Source organism: Pteropus vampyrus, unplaced genomic scaffold (genome assembly GCF_000151845.1).
Source record: "Pteropus vampyrus isolate Shadow unplaced genomic scaffold, Pvam_2.0 Scaffold53, whole genome shotgun sequence".
Classification (NCBI taxonomy): domain Eukaryota; kingdom Metazoa; phylum Chordata; class Mammalia; order Chiroptera; family Pteropodidae; genus Pteropus; species Pteropus vampyrus.
In genome coordinates, this window is record NW_011888834.1 from 8,906,682 (window position 1) to 8,927,435 (window position 20,754).

Genomic DNA, 20,754 nt, shown 5'->3' on the forward strand with positions numbered 1-20,754 from the left:
TCAGCATTTTATTATTAGTTTAATTTTAAAGTCACTATTAACTATGCAAATTATAATTAATGGATGTGGAGTTCTTAATGTTTTCTTACTAAACAATCTGTTGAAAGGGCAGTTTTCTTCTGTGAGACTGCCTCAGGGGCAGAAATTAACCAGGATTCAGGGTCAAGATACAAATCTACCAAATACAATTCAAATGGTACACTACAATGACAAGAAGACAGCCCCGGCCTCTATTTCCGAGCCCGCCTTAGTTTTGTGACACTAATCTAGAAAGAGAAAGGTCTTTCTGAATTTAGCCAAAATCTGAGTCTGGAGAGCTACATTCTATCTGGTTAGAAAGATATCAAATCCTTACTTTTTAATGCAGATTCACTGCACAACAGGTCAAAGTAAGTTGTTCCTACATCCACAAATGTACTCAGGCTCCCAAAATGTTCCACAAATGAAAACTCTCGGCAATTTCTAGGATAAATTTTAGGAGCAAAGAGACTGCCAGAGAAGTGTCTAAACTAATAGAGAAAAACACAAATCTTTCCCCCAGTAATATTCTTCTGCTTCAGACTTCCTTCCCAAAAAATTGTGAGATGGCAAGCGATGGTCACATCTTGCAGCGTAACCTGTTTTAATATGTACACCGAAATGAAACCAAAAAAGCCCTGTTTATAATATAAGACACATATATTTAAGAAAAAAGATGGGTCTATCAGATTCTAAAATACTGGGTGTTTCAAATAAGTAAAACTTTTTTCTAGAGACTTTACTTAATATCTGATTTCACCAACATCCTCTTTACACTTAAATAAATATGGTATTTTCTATAAAATATAAGAGGAGTCATTAAACAGTCAGAAACAAAGAATTTCATGTCATAAAATAATGATGAAGTTAGCCTAAATTATAGATTAGTTATTACACACATATGATGATACTGCTAAGTTTGTTCAGAAATGTAATATATATTTGTCAATTTTCACTGAGGTAGATATCAATATTTATTACTATGTAGAAAATCAAATAGGAATCTTCAAGAACATTTAAATAAAAGTGTATTTTTGGTCATTCATTAAAATTATTGACAGCATTGAAATTTCATCCATTAATGTTTTAAAATACAAACCATTCTTTAACCTGGCATCTATTCCATTACAAAGATCTAAGTCACATACAAAGTGGGAAAATCAATTTTGGCAGCTAGATGAGAATATAAATAGCATAGGCCAATTCTCCCCAATGCCTAAGACATGGTCTGATAAATGAGATAGCTACCACTAAACATTCAGTAAACTGACCTACTAATAAACTGTAAAAGCCAGTGATCTTCCTCAGTCCTCTAATACTTAACCAAGGATATTTCCTTGGTATTTTTTATTAACCTGCACAGAATTAAAACACCCAGAGTAATCTGCCCAGTTTTATTAGCACCAAAATAAGATAAAAAGATGAGTGAAAAATCTGATCATTTGTAAATTCTTGGGCATAAAAATAATCAAATAATAAGTTCTGAAATTAAAAGGTAAATAAAAGTTTATTTTCTGTTTTGTCTATATTTAAGAGAAATATTTACAAAAAAGAAAAAAAACATGCTGAATTTTGGCTTTTTAAGGAGACACCAAAGGAAATCTTAATAATAAAAGTTTGGAGTATCAAAAAAGACACTAAGCACAGTGTTTAAGTTACTTACTATATTCAAACTCAAAAAGTAAAATAAATTCTTAAATACCTTAGATTCTATCCCACTGTAAAAAAAAAAAAAAAAAGATTTATATCATCAAGCTTCATTTGCTCACATGGGAGTTACTCTTAAAAATTTTCTTTTATCTTATACATAAAAAAACCTTCCCCCTTGTACAAAAGATTGCATCATCAATTTTTGTGAAAAATTTTCACTTGATACTAAGTTATATGACCATCTCTCAAAGAGCCAAATCACCAATCTATTAGAGATACAGTGCTATCTGGTTGGTTCCTGTCCAGGTTATTTTCTAGACAAGAGAGTCTCGGCTAATGTAGAATCCAAAAGAATCTGGGAAGAATCCAGGATTCTCAAGAGGATTCTTCGAATGTCATATCCACAAGCAAATGTGATGTGCTATTGTCTACAGAACCTATTTCCAATAATACCACTGTAGTTTTTGTATTATCTTTGTCATTTGTGTTGCTGTACAAGTACATAGTAGTACTATCTATTATAGTTTAAATTACTAGATTTCTTCATCTTATCAACGTAGCAAAATAAGATGCATTCCCACAACGCTTCTGAAATTTTTCCATTCTTAAAAATTTAACAGAGAGTAATACTTTAAAAGTTTCCAGAAAAAAAGACATAAAATGTGTCTTCTTACCCAAAATATGTTTTGTTTTGTTTTTCAAAACAGGTCCTCCAATAGCATGAGTAAGACACTAGATATGAAAGATTGAGAATTACCCATCTAAGAAGCAGTCAAGTTTATATTCATTCACAATGCAGGCACTGCTTATGGAAGCACAAATCGAGTCTTGGCCACTACTAAATGCCATCTCTTCAAATTACGGCTGACTTCAAAATGAATATGTGAAGACATTTCACTCTCCCTCAAAAAGATAAATAAAATGAATGTGAAAATAAATGTTAGGTCTCTGAGTCCTGAACATTTGTATTGCCTTAAATCTAGTGAGAAACATGGGCATAAACTTATGTAGTTTGGGTACTGTACTTATGTAAATAGCAGAGGGTATGGTTTTAATTTGGTCGTGACACCATAAATATTGGCATGCAGAACATGTGCTTACTGCCATGAGTTTTGAACTCTGTTTCTCCAGGGTCTGCTTCTGTTTTGTCCACATGCCAGAACTAGGACTACTTGCCCATAATCTCAAATGATCAGAGCTGAGAAAATTGACTTTATTTCCAAGAAAAAAATACATTCTTTGAGTGATCTTTGAAATGACTTTTTCAAGATTTTTGCTTTCCAGGGGATAAATCACAGTTGTCAATCTTAAAATCCCAAAGCAAAAAAAAAAAGAAAAAAGAAAAAAGAAAAAACAAACTAAAATAAGATTTTACCTTATGTTAACTAGAAAAAAAGGGGGAATAATTAAAAACCAATGAAAATAAATTTTTGATAGCCATGTTCTTATAATACATTGATTTCAATAAATGTTATCGCAAAGTTCCCTGTTTAAAAATAATTTTCCTGGAAATGATACATTTCATTTTCTTGGTGAGGAAATAACATTCTAAACAGTCATCATTATAATTTTGCCAATAAGGTTCTTTGTACATTCATTTTACTCAGTCTAAGCAGAAAGAGTAAGAGGCCCTCCTGTGTGCCTCCTTTTAGTTCCTCAAAATGAAGCCAGACATTAGTTGCATCCCTCAGTTGTGAAATAAGGCATGTGACTTCTTCAGAGTCCATCGGTGATAACCTATGAGGCCAGATGCCAACACTACAACAGAACTGGCTGTGTTAGGTCTAAGTGGGCTGTTTTCACTTCACTTAAAAGATCTACCACCCAAAAGGACACTAAGCTAAAGATTATTCAACATTTTACTCTCTGACACTTGAAAATTGTGGGAGATAAGACACATATGTAATTAGAATGTAAGGCAGAAAGTGGTAAATTCTGCACAATGGTGGGAGTGTAGACAAGGTAGACATCCCAGACTGAGAGAAACGGGAAGGATTTATGGAGGGGGCTCTAGCCAGGCTGGGCCTTAAACACATGTAGGCTTTGCACATGTGGAGTAAAGGAGATGATGTTCACCCTTCCTCCAGTATTCCCACAGGGCAGTAACTGGTCCATTTTGTCATCATCTGTTACACAGGCCTTCGAACCGGTATCCCTGCCTTTAACTTCTCCATTTTTTATAATCATCCTGATGTACCTTTTTTTAGGAAAGCAAAAAACAAGTTTTAAAAAATCCAATTGAATCGTTCAATGGATAGTTACTGCTCTATTATAGGCATAAGAATATAAAAATGGAGGAACATATCCTTACCATTAGCCTTCAGCATTAGGAACTAATGGAGAAGGCACACAGCCTTCTTCTGAGGACGTATATAATACCTAAACACAGACCTTAGTATATCAGATAGTTTTTCATTATTAATGAATAATCGTTCCAATCTTATTTCCCACCAGAGCTGATTTTTAATAGACTTGGTGCTCTCTCACAAGTCTTCACCTTCTGCTTAGAATCTTCTTTTCCAGTAAATTCTCTTTATCCTTCAAGACCCGACTTAAATAATGGCCGCAGGAGAAGCCTTTCATGACCAGAAAATAGGACACCTTCGGGTTCTTTTAGCATTCTAAGTATATCTCCAGTGTATCACGAGATACACTGATTGTCAACATTAAGTGCTCAAAGAATTGCATTTTGTTCATCTGTTTTTAGGATGTGAAATGATAACTAGAACACAAGGTACTTGATGTGTATTGGATTGAAGTGACTTCTTATTTAAAAGAGTTGAAGAGCAAAGGCATGGAGTCATCTCTGTGGTGAGCAGAGATCAGCTTTGTGCAGCCTTTTTATTAGAAAGACTGATGTGAGATCACAGCAGACCTGCAAACACTAGAGTTGTCCCTTTCTGTTCAGAGCTACTCCATGAATGCTGAATCCCTCGGACACCTCAAGGCTCCTTCACCTCCTTTCTCAGATGAACTCCTGCTCCGAAGCAGTCCTGGGCAGGGGGTGAAGAGATCGCAAACCGCAACCCCTAGAGTTTTAATTATTCCAGAGGACCAGGCGATCATTTTTAAATCGTAAGGGTGTCTACATTTGAAGTTACTCTAGAACTCTGTGTCTCTTGAGTGAGCTAAAGAACCATGTTCTTGCAGAAGTATTCATCCTGGCATAGGGGAAGATTTCCCCTGCTCAATCAAATTCCAGAACAAGGAAAGTAAAAATTGTATTTCGATTGAGAACCAAGGGTTATTCAACACATCAGTTCCACGTACATGTTGCCAATGATTACAGGAACATGCAGGATTTCCCTCTTATAGGCACACCGAACTCCACTCTGCAAACGTGGAGAGTCTGGAATATGCATACCAAGGTGCATCCTTTTCTCCAGCAAACAATTGCTATAAACTGAACTCATCCCAACAAGTTTCTATGTGGCTTTAACGCTACTAAAAGAAACAAACAAAACAGTAACAGCAAAAGAAAAACAAACCAAAAAGCATTGTATAGTGCTTGTAACAAATGCTAGAGCTCCATAGCAGAGAACCCAGAGGCCTGCGGTGCTTTTCCCCACTTTTCCTGATTTCTGAAGGCCTACTTTTTAGGACAGAAAGATAAAGTAAGGGACATTAAAGCGGTCATTTAACTTTAATTTCCTTGGTTCTTTTTTAAATCCATGGCTTTTTAATAGGTTAAAAGTTCTTGCTAATTCTGGTTTAGCTGTGCCTTTTTACCATACATTTTCCACAAGTCACTCCCTTCCCAATAACAATTCCTCACTACCTATGATTCCAACTTTTGCCACTTCAGGCATGAATATTCTTTGCCTACCAACACCACTCTTTCCTCCTTCGCCATAGGCCCAAAGTTATCAGCTTGATATCCCTCTAGAAGGACTGACCAAGCAAAAACATTGATTTTTGTTGTCTTTTCTCTCATATTATTTATACTTCTACATAAGGTACTAGGCTGGACGAAAACATCCAACTCCATTGCAAGGAAATCGTTGCTAAAATTTCTCCTACGTGCGTCTTCTCTCACGTTGTCAAGATTTGTCTCAAGTCTCGCTTCATCCAAAATTTAATTCCTATTTCTCAACCAGGTATGCTTCATTATTACTGTATTAATTTGATATGTTGCCTAATGCTCTTGCAGTCATTTCACCTGTGTCCCATCAACAACTCTCCAGAACTTTCCAGGCCACAAGTCTTACCTCATGTTACATATCTAACCTTTTCTTATCCCCTGGATCATTCCCAAACTTACCAAACAAGTAAACAAAGAAACAAAACATGTTTATTTCCTCTTTCTTTTCTCGATTCTATAACCGCTTTGATATCTCCTTCCTTTGATCACTAAAACTTGCCCAAGAGTTTTAAAAAACACTTTGTGTCTAACTTCACTTTACTCCGTAACCATTCTTCCTCCATTTCTATACCCTTCATTACACCAAAGGGGTTTTTTGTTTTGTTTTTGTTTTCTGTCACCATTAAAATATCATAGACTATTTATTAATTGACTCTCATTTTCTTGAATCTCTGTTGTATTTTATACTGTAGGCCAATTCCCTTGATTTTTCTCTCTCTCCTTCCTTGGGAGCTTCTCCACCTACCTTAAAGTTTATTTCTCCTCTTCTGTTCATTTCTCTCTCTTTCCACTTTCTCTTTTTTCTTTTCTTTCCTTCACTACCTCCTTTTCATGGTTTTGCACCACAAATGTAGGATTTCCTTTTCCTTCTAACTTCATTCTTCGCTTTTCAGCACCTTTCATTCTGTATATGCTACACATTATGAGGAATCAGATTTAATGCATAATTTGGATGCCTGAGTAGCTGGGTGAGAGGGCCAATAATACAGTTCGCACGAAGCATGAAGAATCACTCTCGTAATTATTCAAGTCTCAGTGATGCATTGGCGTTCCTCCTTTTGTGCCTCTTATTTCTAACGACTTACCCACTTAATCTATTTCTGAGGTCCCAGTCAAAACGAATGGCACATTGGACTGTGTGAGTTTCCCATACATTTTTTTCTGCATATTTACTCACCAGTTCCCATCTCCTCATATCCACTCTACCCTACCCTTGACTCTGTATGTACACGTTGCTTATCTTTCTAGGCTCCTCAAAATACAACTCTCCCATAATAACTTTACTAAGCCTTTTCTAATGGCTCTGCTGTCAATAGTCTTGCCTTTCTTTGAATCGCACCAAACGATGTATGCTATTTTGTATTGTGGCTAGCTGCATGTCTCACCTCTCCTTTTCACTATAAACTACTAGAAAACGACTAAGTTGAATTCAACTTTGCCTCTTCCACAATGCCTCAAAGATACAGGCAAATAGTAGCGTCACTTGGTGTATACACCTCAGCCTTGAGAGTTTTTACGTAGATAGCATACGACCATGCAGAACTTTGTACTATATAGAAGAGGTGCTATATAAAAGAGGTGAACTAACGCAAAATGGTGTGAGTTGTTTTCAAGATCATAGAAAATCCAATTTAAAGGCCAATCTTAGGGTTTTTTTCATAGACTTAAGGTCACCTGCTTGAAGTTGCTCATTAAAGAAAAAAAAGGAAATAGCAAGTCACACATTACATAGAAACTATAATATTCACCATTGTATGTTGTTTTTAGGCCTGTGGAGTTAGAGCAGTTATCCGCTGCCAAACTTCCAGTGGTAACACTTAAAAGTTGCCAGTATGGTATGATGCCATCAGTTTCTAAAACTTAGAAAGGCTCATTGATTTTTACTGAGTTTTCTTACACAATCCACTTCCTTTTACACCAAGTGAGCCAACCCTGATTTAGAGAAGTTACAGAATGAATAAATGTTATGGTATCAACATAGAAATTATTTAGTTTCCTTTCTTCACTTCAATTTCCAAATTTATTTTTGGCTTCCATTGCCACTAGTCATCACCACCAATACTCAGGGCTGCGCATTCTTATAGTCCCACCCGCCATCCTTCCCTTCATTAGAACACTCTGATACACCCTCCAGAGGAGGTAATTCACCAATTCCAGAGGAGGTAAATTAACATCCTAATGCAATAAAGCGGCCCTCTAAGGCAATACAACCTGGAATAAGACTTTTTACCTACATCTCAAGTCAGACAAACAAATGTCACAATAGATTGGTTATAATAGTGGTTTTATTACAAGACTGGCAGAGTTACAGTAACTGTAAACCATAACTGTTGTTGGATTTCTACTTTACATAGTTGTAGTTATGAGTCTACTCTTGTAAGCCAGAACAATTATTTTACAATTAGTTTAGACATGTCTGAGCCCAGAAGGAAAATTTCAATTTCAACCATTTTATTTTCCTTGAACAGAACCCAGTGCTACCAAAATTCAGGTCAATTCAACAATTCACACATGGGTTTCTAACCATTGTCCAAAGCTGACCAAGCATAAATGTAATTGCTCAAAATTTTAAGTATGGTTTCAAACCGTAGTATAAAATAGCAATAATGGGTTTTCATGCACTAAAGAGAAACAAACTAATAAGCAAACAAAAAATAAGCTGATAACCTCATTTTCAAGGTAGAATATGGTCACGATCCTATTAAACATAATACACACCCCTGGATTTAGACTGCAAATCTATCACTTAAACATCTAGTAAATGATCCAATTTGTTTACATGGCCCTGTACCTTTTTATAGCCTTTCTATAAAGAAGTTATTACATCCATTCCCTTTATTTTGTTTAAGAGTGTTTGAATGAGCCCCAGAACCACAAGCCAGTTAAACAAGCTCTCCTTAGATGGACGTGGTCTCATATAACTCACCACTGCCAGGGAAATTTTCAAAACAATGTTTGTAGTTTGGAAACACCACACATTCCCACACACCAAAAGTATTTCCTGTGCTTGATGCAGTCCTAAATGTTCGGCACATATATTAAATAAGTCCTATTTTTTCGTTTTTCCATGTAAAAGTGTGGCATTTGCACTTCTTCCAGAGATTTGCACCTCTAAGTGTTTTGCTACGGTAGGTTGACCATTCAGAAATGACTGCAAACGAAGATTGCAAAGAAATGTGAAATCTAGACACCCTAATTGATTTCCTAGGATGTAAATGTTAGTTCTAAAAGGAAACCATTTTAAAGCAGTTAGTTTAATGGGGTGCCCAACTGATGCCTATTAAAAGTTATCGGTACAGATTAAAGATAAATTTTCTACCATGAAGAAAAACTGTTTTTTTTTTAAATAAACATACATAATATTTAATTCCTAATTTTACATTCTTAATCATGCCTATAAACTTCAAGCCTGTTAATAGTCTCAAGAAAACAGAGATTACAACCACTTTTTCAAGAGTTAACTAGCATTTATCAGTTAAGTATCTACACCCTATCAACACCCAATGTCGTGGCCAGATTTTGACCTGGGAAACACCTGCTATTTTTAGATGCCTGATTTTTCTAGAAACAGTCAGATAGCTTTGTGACTACTACAAACCAAAAATACAGTTGAGCTCATGTGCATCTCTTTGACATTTAAAACTGCATCTGAAACTGTATAAACACGAGTGTACTATAAGGCCTAGTCTCTTGTATTATAGAGGCAATTCATTTTTTTGTAGACCTCCAAAAATAGAGAGTATTTTTGTTTATAAATAAAAGTAAAGCCAGTAACAAAATGATAGTTATTTAATAGGAAGCATCCTCCAATGCCTTTTATTACCTACACCATAAACATATTTCCAGCAGAAACGATTTGTATCCCATACAGCCTACCTCTGACTCTGGATGTGCAGATCTATGCTTTCCATACAAGCACTGGCCAACTTTTTTTCCTGTTGTTATAGTGTTCACATATCTGTTCTTTGAATGGATGATGAGACAGCAAATCACACTCTATTAAGGAGTTTTAGTATATTTCCATAGAGCGAATTGAAAACTCTACAAGTTATTTGTTGTGTTCTTAAACAATTTGCACCCACCTGTCATCATGTCTCAGGTCGAAAGTACGATAAATAAGAAATGAATGCTGAAGGTTCCCCTTTTTCCAAACACCATTAGAAATTTCTAGTAAGAAATTAAATATTTCTTTCTTTCCATTTGTTCACATCTTAATCACATTTTAAAGCAAATGTTCCTTCTTAGTACACTGATTTTAAAGATTACCTGCTGCCATAGAAAAAGAAATTATAATGCTTTAATGATTCCCAATTTGCATTTCTAATCATCTCAGATGATGAATGTCTGTGGCAGTATGGGAAACAAGCTGTGATTTATTCCTCGGTGGAAAAAAAAAAGATAAATATATGACTCTTTAAAAGACAGATGTCCTTATAAATACCCAGCAAAAATAACTGCCAGGAACAACATGAGATAGATGCCGCATGAGTCCATCTTCTGATGTTCAGGATCTCTGATCTCTGTAGTGACCCAAAAGGCAGGTGCATTGGCCAGCTGGCTATATATAAACAGAGAATCATACCTCCATCTTGCAAACAATGAAAAGCTTAAAATAGCATCCACTCATGAATAAGGCTTTCCTAGAATGCAAAGAGTATAGCTTCCAAAAAAAAAAAAAACCAGCATGACATCTAAATAACACATCCAACAGCATTCATTCATTCACATCCTTAAATACCATAAAATATTTCTAGCGCTGTATACAAGGAACCAAAACGAACCTCACTAGGAAAATGATGCAGTTACTCAAAGTAGAGGAATTAATTTTCCACAAAACTTGAAATCCTTTCCCTCAAAAGTGTTAAGGCTATTTCCTTTGCTTCTCCCAACGTAATAGCTTCATTACACCAATTCAGCGCACTGGAAGCTGCCGCCCTTTTATCATAAGCTCCTGACCCCTCACCCAAGCTCATTCTGCATGCCATCCATTTTGTGAATGAAGTGTGAAAATAGCTCTTTGTTTACATAAAGAAGGCCATAGAGAGTAGTGCGGACACAGACTTAGCTTATTTGAGTGTAGCTGAGGCTGTGCAGCCTGCCCTTCTAACCAGTCCAGAACTTCCAAACGTGCCTAATGACTGGGAGAAAATTCCAACGGTAAGCAGTTAACTACACACCCTAAAGCAGAAGTCAGCTACTACACGCCTGCTTAGAAAAATAACTGAAAATAAAGAGTTCTGACTGAATCTGAATCATGTATACAAAATTTTCTTTTATTCTTGTTTTTTAACTGGAAATTCTATAGGAAGCACCCACTGCAAATAGCGTCAGACCTTTGGATACATACAACCAGGACCCCTTTTCACCTTTTTCCTGCTCTACCCATACTCAACACTAGACTCTCCTTGTCTCTCACACATGGCAGGCATTTGTATGCCTCTTTTCTTTTGTGCAGGCTGTTCCCTGTGCCTAGAATGCTTCTCTATTTTTCCCTCTCAGACCTGCTTCAAAAATAAGTCATCTTTTTTGTGAGAACTTTTCTTCATATACTTCTTTTCCAGGCAGAATCAACCATTTAGTCAACCAACAGAGGACTTTTGAAGCAAACGAAGCACTCACTGTTCCCACCACACTTGGAGCGCAGAACTAATAGATCATGAGATCAAAGAAGAACCTGCCACCCCTCTTGGGCAGAGCTTCTCAAAGGCAGGGACTGCATCTCATTCTTGGTGGACTCAGCACCTAGTGCAGAGCTTAGCAAAGAGCAGATGCTCGTAAATATTTGCTAAGTAAAAAACAATGTTCTAATAAAACATTAGACCATTTAACTCACGAAGGAAGAGGCACGTGGCTCTGAGTCTTGGCTTGGAGTCAGACCTAGGTCCAAACGTTTACCAGCTGTGGGACCTTGGCTAAGCTACTGAGCCAGGAAAGCCTTAGTGTTTTTCCTAATACCTCATGGGGCAGTTATAAAGATAAACTATACTGTCTGCAAACACTGAGCACAGGGTGGCACCTAGCAGGCACTCCTGGGGAGTCATGACTGAGCATTACAAAACCAGAGGCTCACTAACAGCTCTTTAGACCCATTTGACTCTCCCCAAAGAATGCATCCAAATCTTGCCCTTCCTGTGTCCTTCCTGGGAGCTCTTACTGGTTTCTTATCAGTACACAGTGTACACAGCAGTGAGGCAAATCTATCTCTTTACCACTTACCATTAACGTGCCTTGTATTGTTTGGGGATGTTGGTTTCACTCAGAGAATCAGAGGTCTGCTCTGCTTCTGCGCCCCCAACCCTAGCAACAACCCAACATTCACTTTATTTGATGGCAAAATGGCTCAGCTACTATTCAATAGGGGAAAAGTCAAGTACAAAATAAAAATCATACTTTGAAAATAAAAGCGGAATTAAGCCTAACACCAAGAAAGCAAAATTACTGGAGCCAGCCTGGCAAAGACAGTTTGGTTTAGAAACCAGGCAAACGTCCAGGGAGGAAGCTGCTCAGTCATCAGGGCGTGGAAGTAACTGCTTGAAGATGGCACAAGAAGGCTCATGTGAACTCAGATAACTAATAAAATTCGCTAAACTCAATTTAAAATGTATTCTCATGAAGTAAGAGACAAAATGAGCTAATGCTACTGAAAAATATCACTCTTAATAACTTGGCTTTAATGGTCAACATAACTAGTATTACTCCTCTTTATAATTTTTAGCTCCTTTTGATCTATTTAAGAACTTTACAAACAAAACTTTTAAAAAGGTAAATTAATCCTTTTTGTGCAATCTATTCAAGTCCACAGCTATGAATTTCTTTCTTGATGCTTTTGACTTCAAAGAGAAATCCGAACTTCTGAATAGAATATCCTATATAATATAATGTAAATAAAAATTAAGGTCGCTCATTAAATCCACTCAGAAGACTGACAGGCTGTTCTTCGCTGACTGACTTACTCCTCCGGTCCCTTTATCACTAAGGCATCCTGCTAAACAAAATGCTCAAAATTACTTTATTTTTAAATCCTCCTTTATGGAGCCATTCATTCCAATGTCAACCATCCTCTTCATCATCATCAATTAATAAGCCAAAATATTAAAACAGGAATCATTCATCTATGGACCTGGCACACTTGCTTACAATAAGATCCCAACATATAATAGTAAAAATTCTAAAGGTAGCATTTCGAGTCATTTGCTATATTGTCAGATTGCTACCCCAACAGAAATATTATAATACACACTAGCCATATTGTCTGTTCTATTTAATTAATGTGATTATTCTGAGACTGTTTTCTTTAGCGTTCTTGTAAAGAATGCTTCAGAATGAAGGGAGTCCCACCTCCTTTCACAACCTGAAAAGCATGCAACCCTCTAAAATAATAAAGAAATGCTTTTATATGAAGCAATGGAATTTTAAAACTAGAATTCCATTTGCCTAATTTGTTCTCACATAATGAAAAATATATCACCACATTAACAGTTTACAATGTTGTACTCAACAGTGACCTTGACAAAGTCACTTCAGCCCTCTAGGCCTCACTTTACACATCGGTGAGGATAGTCTCTTGGGATCCTTCCAAGAAACTAACATTCCACACACCATATTTATTGCTGATTTCTAGCCTGTGCAGTTATCCATGATCCACAAGCGAAAGATTAAAAAGTACACTGATATTGGAGGCACATCACCCATTCAAAATTCACCATTCTTAAGAGTCCTTGGTCTATATCACAACACCCCACCTTCAAAAAATATAGAGGTACACACAGCAATGGCACTTTTACACTAGTTCTAAGAAACCTATCCTTTTCCTTGGTATGTACTCAACTGGTAACAGAGTATATAACGTAGGGGGCGGAAGGCGAGTTAGGGGTGCCGACACCCACACATTTGAAAATCTGCGCATAACTTTTGACTCCCCAAAAACTTAACTACAGTTGGCTCATCGCATCTACGGATTCAACAGTATTTTCAATCGTGGTTGAGAATCCTCTGCTGGGAATGTGAAAACACTGTTTGTGGTGGTTCAATCCACAGATGTCGAAATCTGGACTAGCAAGGGCCTATTGTATTTACTTGGGGCGGCGGGGGGTGGGAGTTTATAAGTGGACCTGTGCAGCTCAAACTCATGGTGTTCAAAGTCAACTGTATTTAACAAGACGATAAAATGGTACTCTAATTGGCATATCTTATCACACCAATAAATAAGTAAGTTTATCTTCCCGTGAAAAAGGTAAAACAATGTAGAAGTTCCAAGACCAAAAAGAGATCTTCAAAGATGGCCTGCTATTCCAGTCAATGCCACAGTCTTCCTCTAATAAGGCACTACATCTAGAACCATTCAACACATTTATTGGGTACGTACTATATACAACTGCTGTTCCAGGTGCTAGAGCTCCCGCGTGAGCAAGTTGTACAAGGTCCATGCTCTTAGGGAATTTCCGTTCTGTGGGGGGTGGGGGTTGGGATAGGGCCACAATTAATTAATTAACAACAAGAAAAATATCAAGCAATGGTAAGTGCTATGTAGTTAATTAATCTTCACATGATAGTGAGGGTTGGCTAATTTAGATTATGTAGTCAGAAAAAAGACCTCACTGAAAAGGTGATCCATCTTATCTAGATGACTAGAAGGTGCCACCCACACAATAGCAGCTGATCAGTGTTGCCCGGGGAAGCAGAAACAACCAACCGCAATCTTACTCCACGTGTGTCATCTCACATCCCAGGCTCTAACCCTTGAGTAGCTAGAACCAAAGAAGCTACAAGAAAGAGGCTTGAGAGTGGCCATACCCTTCCTTACTCCAGGTCCTTCAAGCCACAGGCTAGGACTGAGCTGCCAAGTGGGGAAGAGAAGAGATAGGAGTTTGAAGTCCAATATGAACTAAATTGTCCATAGCAAAAAGTGTCCAAATGTTTAACAACCTGGCAGGCACACTGATCAATCAGGAAAAAGGTCAGCAGGTTTGGATTAACATCCTACATCCTACATCTTGAGCTGTGCCAGGCATTAACCCCCTAGTCTCCAGTTCATAGATGGACCATTTGTCCTGGGAGAGTAGCACTGGCTCCTTCCCAACCCACTGGTAGTATTTCAATATTTTAATGATCTATAAAATAGTACTGGTGCATATCAACTGAAAGTCAACCACTAGAGGTGTCCTTAGGCGACAGGAAAGGGAAGTTTGGAAAATAGCAGTTGGAGGCAGTGGTGGAAAAATAATACACAGAGACTCTTTAATAAATGAGTTATAAAGAAATTATATAGAGTTATTAGAGATATTCTGGCTATGTATACTGTTTCCAAATAAAAGAATCAGAAACACCAATATTAGACTTAGAAAATGAAGCAACTTCTATTATGATTTCCACCACTTTGATTGATATAAATAGAAACCTACGGAGAAAATTTTACCAATCTTGGAAACATTTGTGGGAGTGGGGTGGGGTGTGGATGTTATGAATGCACTGATTCAATTATAACTTATTTAACACATCTCATTATCATCAGAATTTGGTTTCTACAAAATCTGTGCAAGTTTGTAGATAAAGCAGTGCAAATGTTGAAAAAGCATGAAGTGGAAGAGAATATAAAACAGATATGTAAGAAATAAGTTTCAGCAAGGATGACTTAAGAATAAACAAAGCAAAGACTTTGGTGCCTAAGACAGAGCTCTACAAAATAGCATCTTTGGGAAAAGTTTAGTGTGAGACCCTATATCCAGTTATAAGTAACAAATGATATTCTAAAGCTTCTTCCAGACCTTAGTACTTTCTGATCATCTTTTGGAGGTAAATACAAAGTATATCAGATTAAATGTAAAAGATAACAGCTGGTAGCAGAGAAAAAGGTACCATAGTATAGAATGGGGCTTTTCTGTAACCTATTGTGAAAAACAATATTCATCATTACATAATGGCATGCTACTTCTTCAACTTCCTCAACTATTTCAGACAGAGCAGAGAACCAGGAGGAAGTTTTGTTGTTTTTTTAAACCTCTAACGAAAATAAATGTCACAAAGGTCACGCACTACAACTTATAGACTAACTGACAGGAAAGTCCCTTTAGTCCTCAGTCAGAGCCTATTTACTCTTGGATGCTATTCTAGGAATTGTGATCATCTGATTATCTGTTTTTCGGTAAAATGGTGCTTTGGAGCTGCTACCTAAAAAGAGTTAGGGAGTGGGCACAACTTTGTTAGATACAGACACAGAGGCAGCCCGAGGAGAAAGCTGGCCCTGAAAATGAGACAGAAAAGCCATAAACACAAGATATGCATTCTCAGGAAAATATTACTAGAGGACCATATATCTCCAAAGTAAATGGCCTCACAGGCCACAAAAGTCTTTAAGGAAAAGAGCATATACAGTAATTGATGTTTAGAAGGATAACCCTTATTAACAGAGGCACATTACAAATCTTCACCCAAAATGGTTAAAGAAAATAAGAACACCAAGAAGCATGTTTCAGGTCAATAGGTAAATTAAAATCACTCACCCATAATGCAAGGTAGATGAGGCCTCACTCCATCAACGGCTTTGGGATGAATGTCTATGTGGACTATATGTAACAGATAAAGTAAGCCTTGTTTCATTTTGTTTTTTGGTGTATGTGATTCCTTCTGCTACAACTCAGAATGCCATCCCAGAACTTACTTGCTTCATTGTAGGCATTCCCCTCTAAAATGAATGTACACAGATAATAGTAATTGTTTTTTCCCATAGTCATACAGGAAGTATAGGCCAGAAACCCTACAGAAGTCATTGTTCTTATCTTTTATCTCTTTTAAGCTAAATCTGGAGACCCTTGGTTTCTATGTGAGACTTCAGAGTTAGAAGTAAGGTTAAGAATGAAGAACACAAAGACAACTTATAGTATTGGAGAATATAGCTATTTTGACAATAAAGTGGCAGGAATTATAATACAGTATTAAGTTAAATACCAGGTAACAGAAGAAATGACACTGATCTTTCAAAACTAATTTTGACACTTCCACATGTTCCATTCTAAATCCAAATATCTAGCATTGGCTGTAGCAATCAATTTCCATGTATAACACATCTTGAGATACCAGTTAATATTGAAACTGAGCAGGCCTGGGGGTTTGACTGAGTGACCATCATTTGAGACTGTAGAATGCTCGAGGAAAGAGAGTATCTATCATTGGGGAGGAATCCTTGAAAGCAGGAATGAACTATAGTCACAACTGATCAATGTGGACATTTCACATTTATCACTTAAAGACCTTTCGCAAGATGACGCAATGCATAAACTGGGCTAATGGCATTTTCTATGTGGCATCTTCAGGTGGGTTTGTATTTACAGACTTATACAATCATCAAAATTAAGAAAGTTAATAGTCAATCAAAAATCAATCATAATTCAATATGAGAGCAAAAACAAATATCCCCATGAGGGATATTGAAAAATTTGAAAGCCACGAAAAAAGAAGAAGAGGTTCTAGCAAATTTATTCACATTCCAGAGGGATCCTCTTTAGCACCTGCCTGTTGTCCTCAAATCTTGGACTCTTGAAGGATAAAAATCAACCTGAGCATGTGCAGGAAAATAGCTCTATATTGCCCCCTAGTGCTGGCCTGTCCCACTTCTTAGGCTAAAAACTACTAGGTGAGTAGTAGTTCCTCTACCTCTAGTTACTTCCTGCTGCCTGCCTCCCAAGAGCTAAACATAGCCCAATCTTCTGCCCAAAGATTAGGAAACAACCAGGCTATTTTTAGCCTCATACATCTTAGGAATGGCAATGACCCAGCCTCTGATGGTAACAGAATGTGTGTGGCCTGGCTTAATGAACTCACCTCTCCTAAGGGTGTGAACCTACACAGTAAAGTGGCCAATGACTGCATGAGAGCTCTGGGGCCCATTACAAAGTGATCACGGTATGTGGATCTCAGGAAGAATGATGTAGAAAGGACAATGAGAGGCACAAGTAGCAAAGGAAATCAGGAAGATGACAGATGCCAGGACAGGATTGATAAGTCAGAGCAGAAGGAGAAATGATATGAGACAGAAACAATAAAAAATAGAAGTCAGAAGCCAGGAATGTTGGGCATTGTCATTCTGGAGACGCTTGTCTAGTAAGAAGCAATATTTTTACTGGACATTTATTTTACATGAGGAAGAACAAAGGTTGGTCTGATCTGTTTCCTGCCAGGGTACAGATGGTGCTATGGCTCCTTTGATCACTTTTCCCCAGTCCTCTGCAGCTCCTGTGATTAGACATAGATTCCTTGGCTGCCCTTTGATCAGCAGCTCAAGCAGCCTGCAGGTGCCATGTGCCATCATATTAGCGAGTTGTAAGAAGCAACCACATTAACACTGGCTGATAAATGTGATAGATTGCTGTATATACAACAAATACAAATAATGTCCACAAAGGTCCCAGGAGTCCTTATTTAATCTATTTTTGAACTTTAGAACTTTCTGTGCTTTCTTAAAGATGAACACTTTAGAGAGTTTAAATTCGAAGCTGAAGCTTGCAAGCACCCCAATACATAAAGAAAAAGTTGCTATGACCTAAAAATACAGTACACATCATTCTGATTTTTCTAGGTGTGCTGTTTGTATTCATTTCTCCTGGTAATGAAGTGACAGCATTCTTGCATTCTGCATAGATGACATACAAAGCACAAAAACATGTACGTTTCTTTTCAAATAGCGTTAAAAGCCACCACTTGTAAACAGGGTATTTAATATTCTAATTTTAGACAGCCCACATTAACATTGTGGTTTCATACGCAGTATAAAATTTCTATTTACAAAGTATTCTCAAAAATGACTTCATAATGGGAGATCAAGAGAAAAAGAGTTTAGAAACTGTATGATGTAAATCATATGGGGTTCAGAGGCTAAGCAAATTACACACCCTGAAGCTGCTCTGGCTTTATGAAAGGAGCCTTTCTCCAGCTCTATGCAATCCCAGCCCAGGGGAACTGCATCTGAGAGTTTTCTAAACATTTCAGGTACACTTAAAAGCTGAAAGTAATTCTCATTTCCTATGCAGGATTAAGTCGTTTCCCCGCACGCACAAAATAGCAGTCATTCACCAACACATATAAAAACACACCGCCAGAAAGGTAAGAACTTCAGAGTACACACAAAGGCACATTAAAAAAAAAAAAAAAAAATAGAGCACAAGAGAAATACCTTTGTAAATTCCTCCTAAAAACATCCACACGGCCTCTTGACCTCTATATTTCCTATCTACTTACTGATTAATTGATGCCTTTCCACTTAAGAGTACTTCAATTAATGTGGCTGGTACATTTCCTGAAACACCCCCCAACCCAATAAAAAAAAAAAGTCTGAGTAAAGTCAAACATGCCAAGACTCATTCATTTTGGATTCATTTTTAGAGGCAGTTCTTGAACTTATAACTAACTGGCAATGAGAGGTCCTGCAATGTGCGTTTGAACTGACTGACGTTCACCACCGCTCGCAGAAGGTCCTCTCTCTAGCTGGGACTGCAGTGGCACTCCTGTTGCCCTGTTAGCCCTCTGTGGCAGCTCCCTAAGTTGCAAACTGCGCCGTAACCTCCAAAAGCCCATGCCAATGAACGCAGCGCGCCATTTGCATGGGTAGAGAGACGATTATACACCCTCGCAGGCTGGTGTACATCACACATCAACGCACAATGCCAACGTAACACACACAGCGAGACACAAGAAGGGGGAGAGTGGCGGGGGAAGACTCACCGTTCTGTTCCTTGTTGCTGGAGAACTGGAATTTACTACTCAGGTTGGACTCAGCCTGAGTCCCTTGTCTCTGGCCGGCCAGGGCAGATGTCAGCAGGAAAAGCCCGAAGAGGAGCATTTGGCTGACTGGGGCGAGAGCTCACTCACGGCGGGCACTTTGCAAGCAGCGACTCCCGAGTCTCTTTCACCACCGCCAGGGGAAGGCTGCACTGGGGTGGAAGCGCCGAGCCTGCTCTGGCAGCAGAGAATCGCAGGGTAGTTTCCACATAATCCCATCCAAAACTTTTTCCTAGAGCCCTCTTCTGTGTCTCCAGTTTTTGAAAAGGATCAAAGCAAAACCTGGACCTGAACCAGTTTCCCAAGGTTTAAACAAATCCTGAGCTGTGCCGAAGTGGTGGGGGTGGGGGTGAAGGCGAGGGAGGAAAGAGGGGGTGGGGACGCGGGGGAGCTGGGGGAGCGGCGAGAAGTCACCAGCAAGTTGCTGGGAGCACCTGTCAGTTTGGGGGACAGGACAGAGGCGAAAACTCAAGGGTCGCGCGAAGCCAGCCTCGAAGCCAAGTTGGCGGCGAGCACTTTCTGATCAATCACAAAGCTGCCAATAGATGCGGCTCTCCTGGCGCCCCTCTCCCCCGCCCTACCCCCACCCCCGAAGGGGGAGGGGGAAGAAACAAGGCGAGGGCTCCGCGGCGGGTCCCCTGGGCCGCTGAGCCGGAGCGGGGTCGGGGGTCTCCTGGCCGAGGCCGCCCCGGGCGCGGGCGGAGGGAGGCCGCGGGGCTCCGGCTCCCCAGCCCGGCGCGCAGCCTGCGCTCTGTCCCGACAGCCGCAGCGCAGATCTCGGCACCTGGCTTGAGTTTTCCGCGATCAAAGTTCACCTTGTTTGCGGTGCGTGCCCTGCTCCTCGAAGCCCAGGGAAATTCGGCAGCTCAGGGTCACGGCGGGGCCCGGGTCGTTCCCCGTGCTCTCCTCCCACGCCACGGGCTCCGCGCAAGGCTCGGGGCTCAAGCGCGGCGTCTCGGCACCGGGGAGAGAGAGAAGGCCAGGCGGACCAAGGCTCCGGCTTGTCCCCTCCCCTTCTCTACCTTCCCCCGCCGGCGGCAGTCGGGAGGAGGGGGCCGTGGGCCAAGCCCGGGCGGAGCGCGCGACCGGCTCGCGGGAGGCTGAGCCGCTGTCCCGCAGGCGGCCGGAGGGGGCGGGCGGGGGTCAGCGCCTCCGGCAGGGGCACCCCCGGGTCGCGCCCGCTAGCACTGACTGGGGCCGCCAAGTGGCGGTCCAACAGGTGCTGGCACAGCCAGGGGGTGCTGCTGGGCTCCTACAGACAGGACCCAAAGGACCCCAGCGAGGAAAGCAGCCAAGGTGGCCCCTGGTTTCCTTTCCCCAGGCCGCCCCTACAGTAAAGAGCAAGATGAGTGGCAAAGGGTTCTGCAAAAGCAAAAAAAAAAAGTGAGAAAGAACTTCTTGCAACTCTCCCTGCTGTGGCGGTGACTCGTCATTAATTTCCGAGGGGATCCCCA

At 39.4% G+C, this 20,754-nt stretch overlaps 1 protein-coding gene across 2 annotated transcripts in view; it reads right to left on the bottom strand.

Annotated features, from left to right (window-relative positions):
* PDGFC (platelet derived growth factor C) overlaps positions 1-20,394 on the bottom strand; it is a 167,476-nt gene extending 147,082 nt beyond the window's left edge. The window contains exon 1 of one of the 2 annotated variants that reach the window (XM_011360331.2): positions 19,244-20,394. In XM_011360331.2, the coding sequence (XP_011358633.1) occupies positions 19,244-19,361 (118 nt within the window). In that variant the 5' untranslated portion in view covers positions 19,362-20,394. The remainder of the gene's footprint in view (positions 1-19,243) is intronic. The other variant, XM_011360332.2, reaches the window with a different exon arrangement.
* Positions 20,395-20,754: the final 360 nt, after the last annotated feature.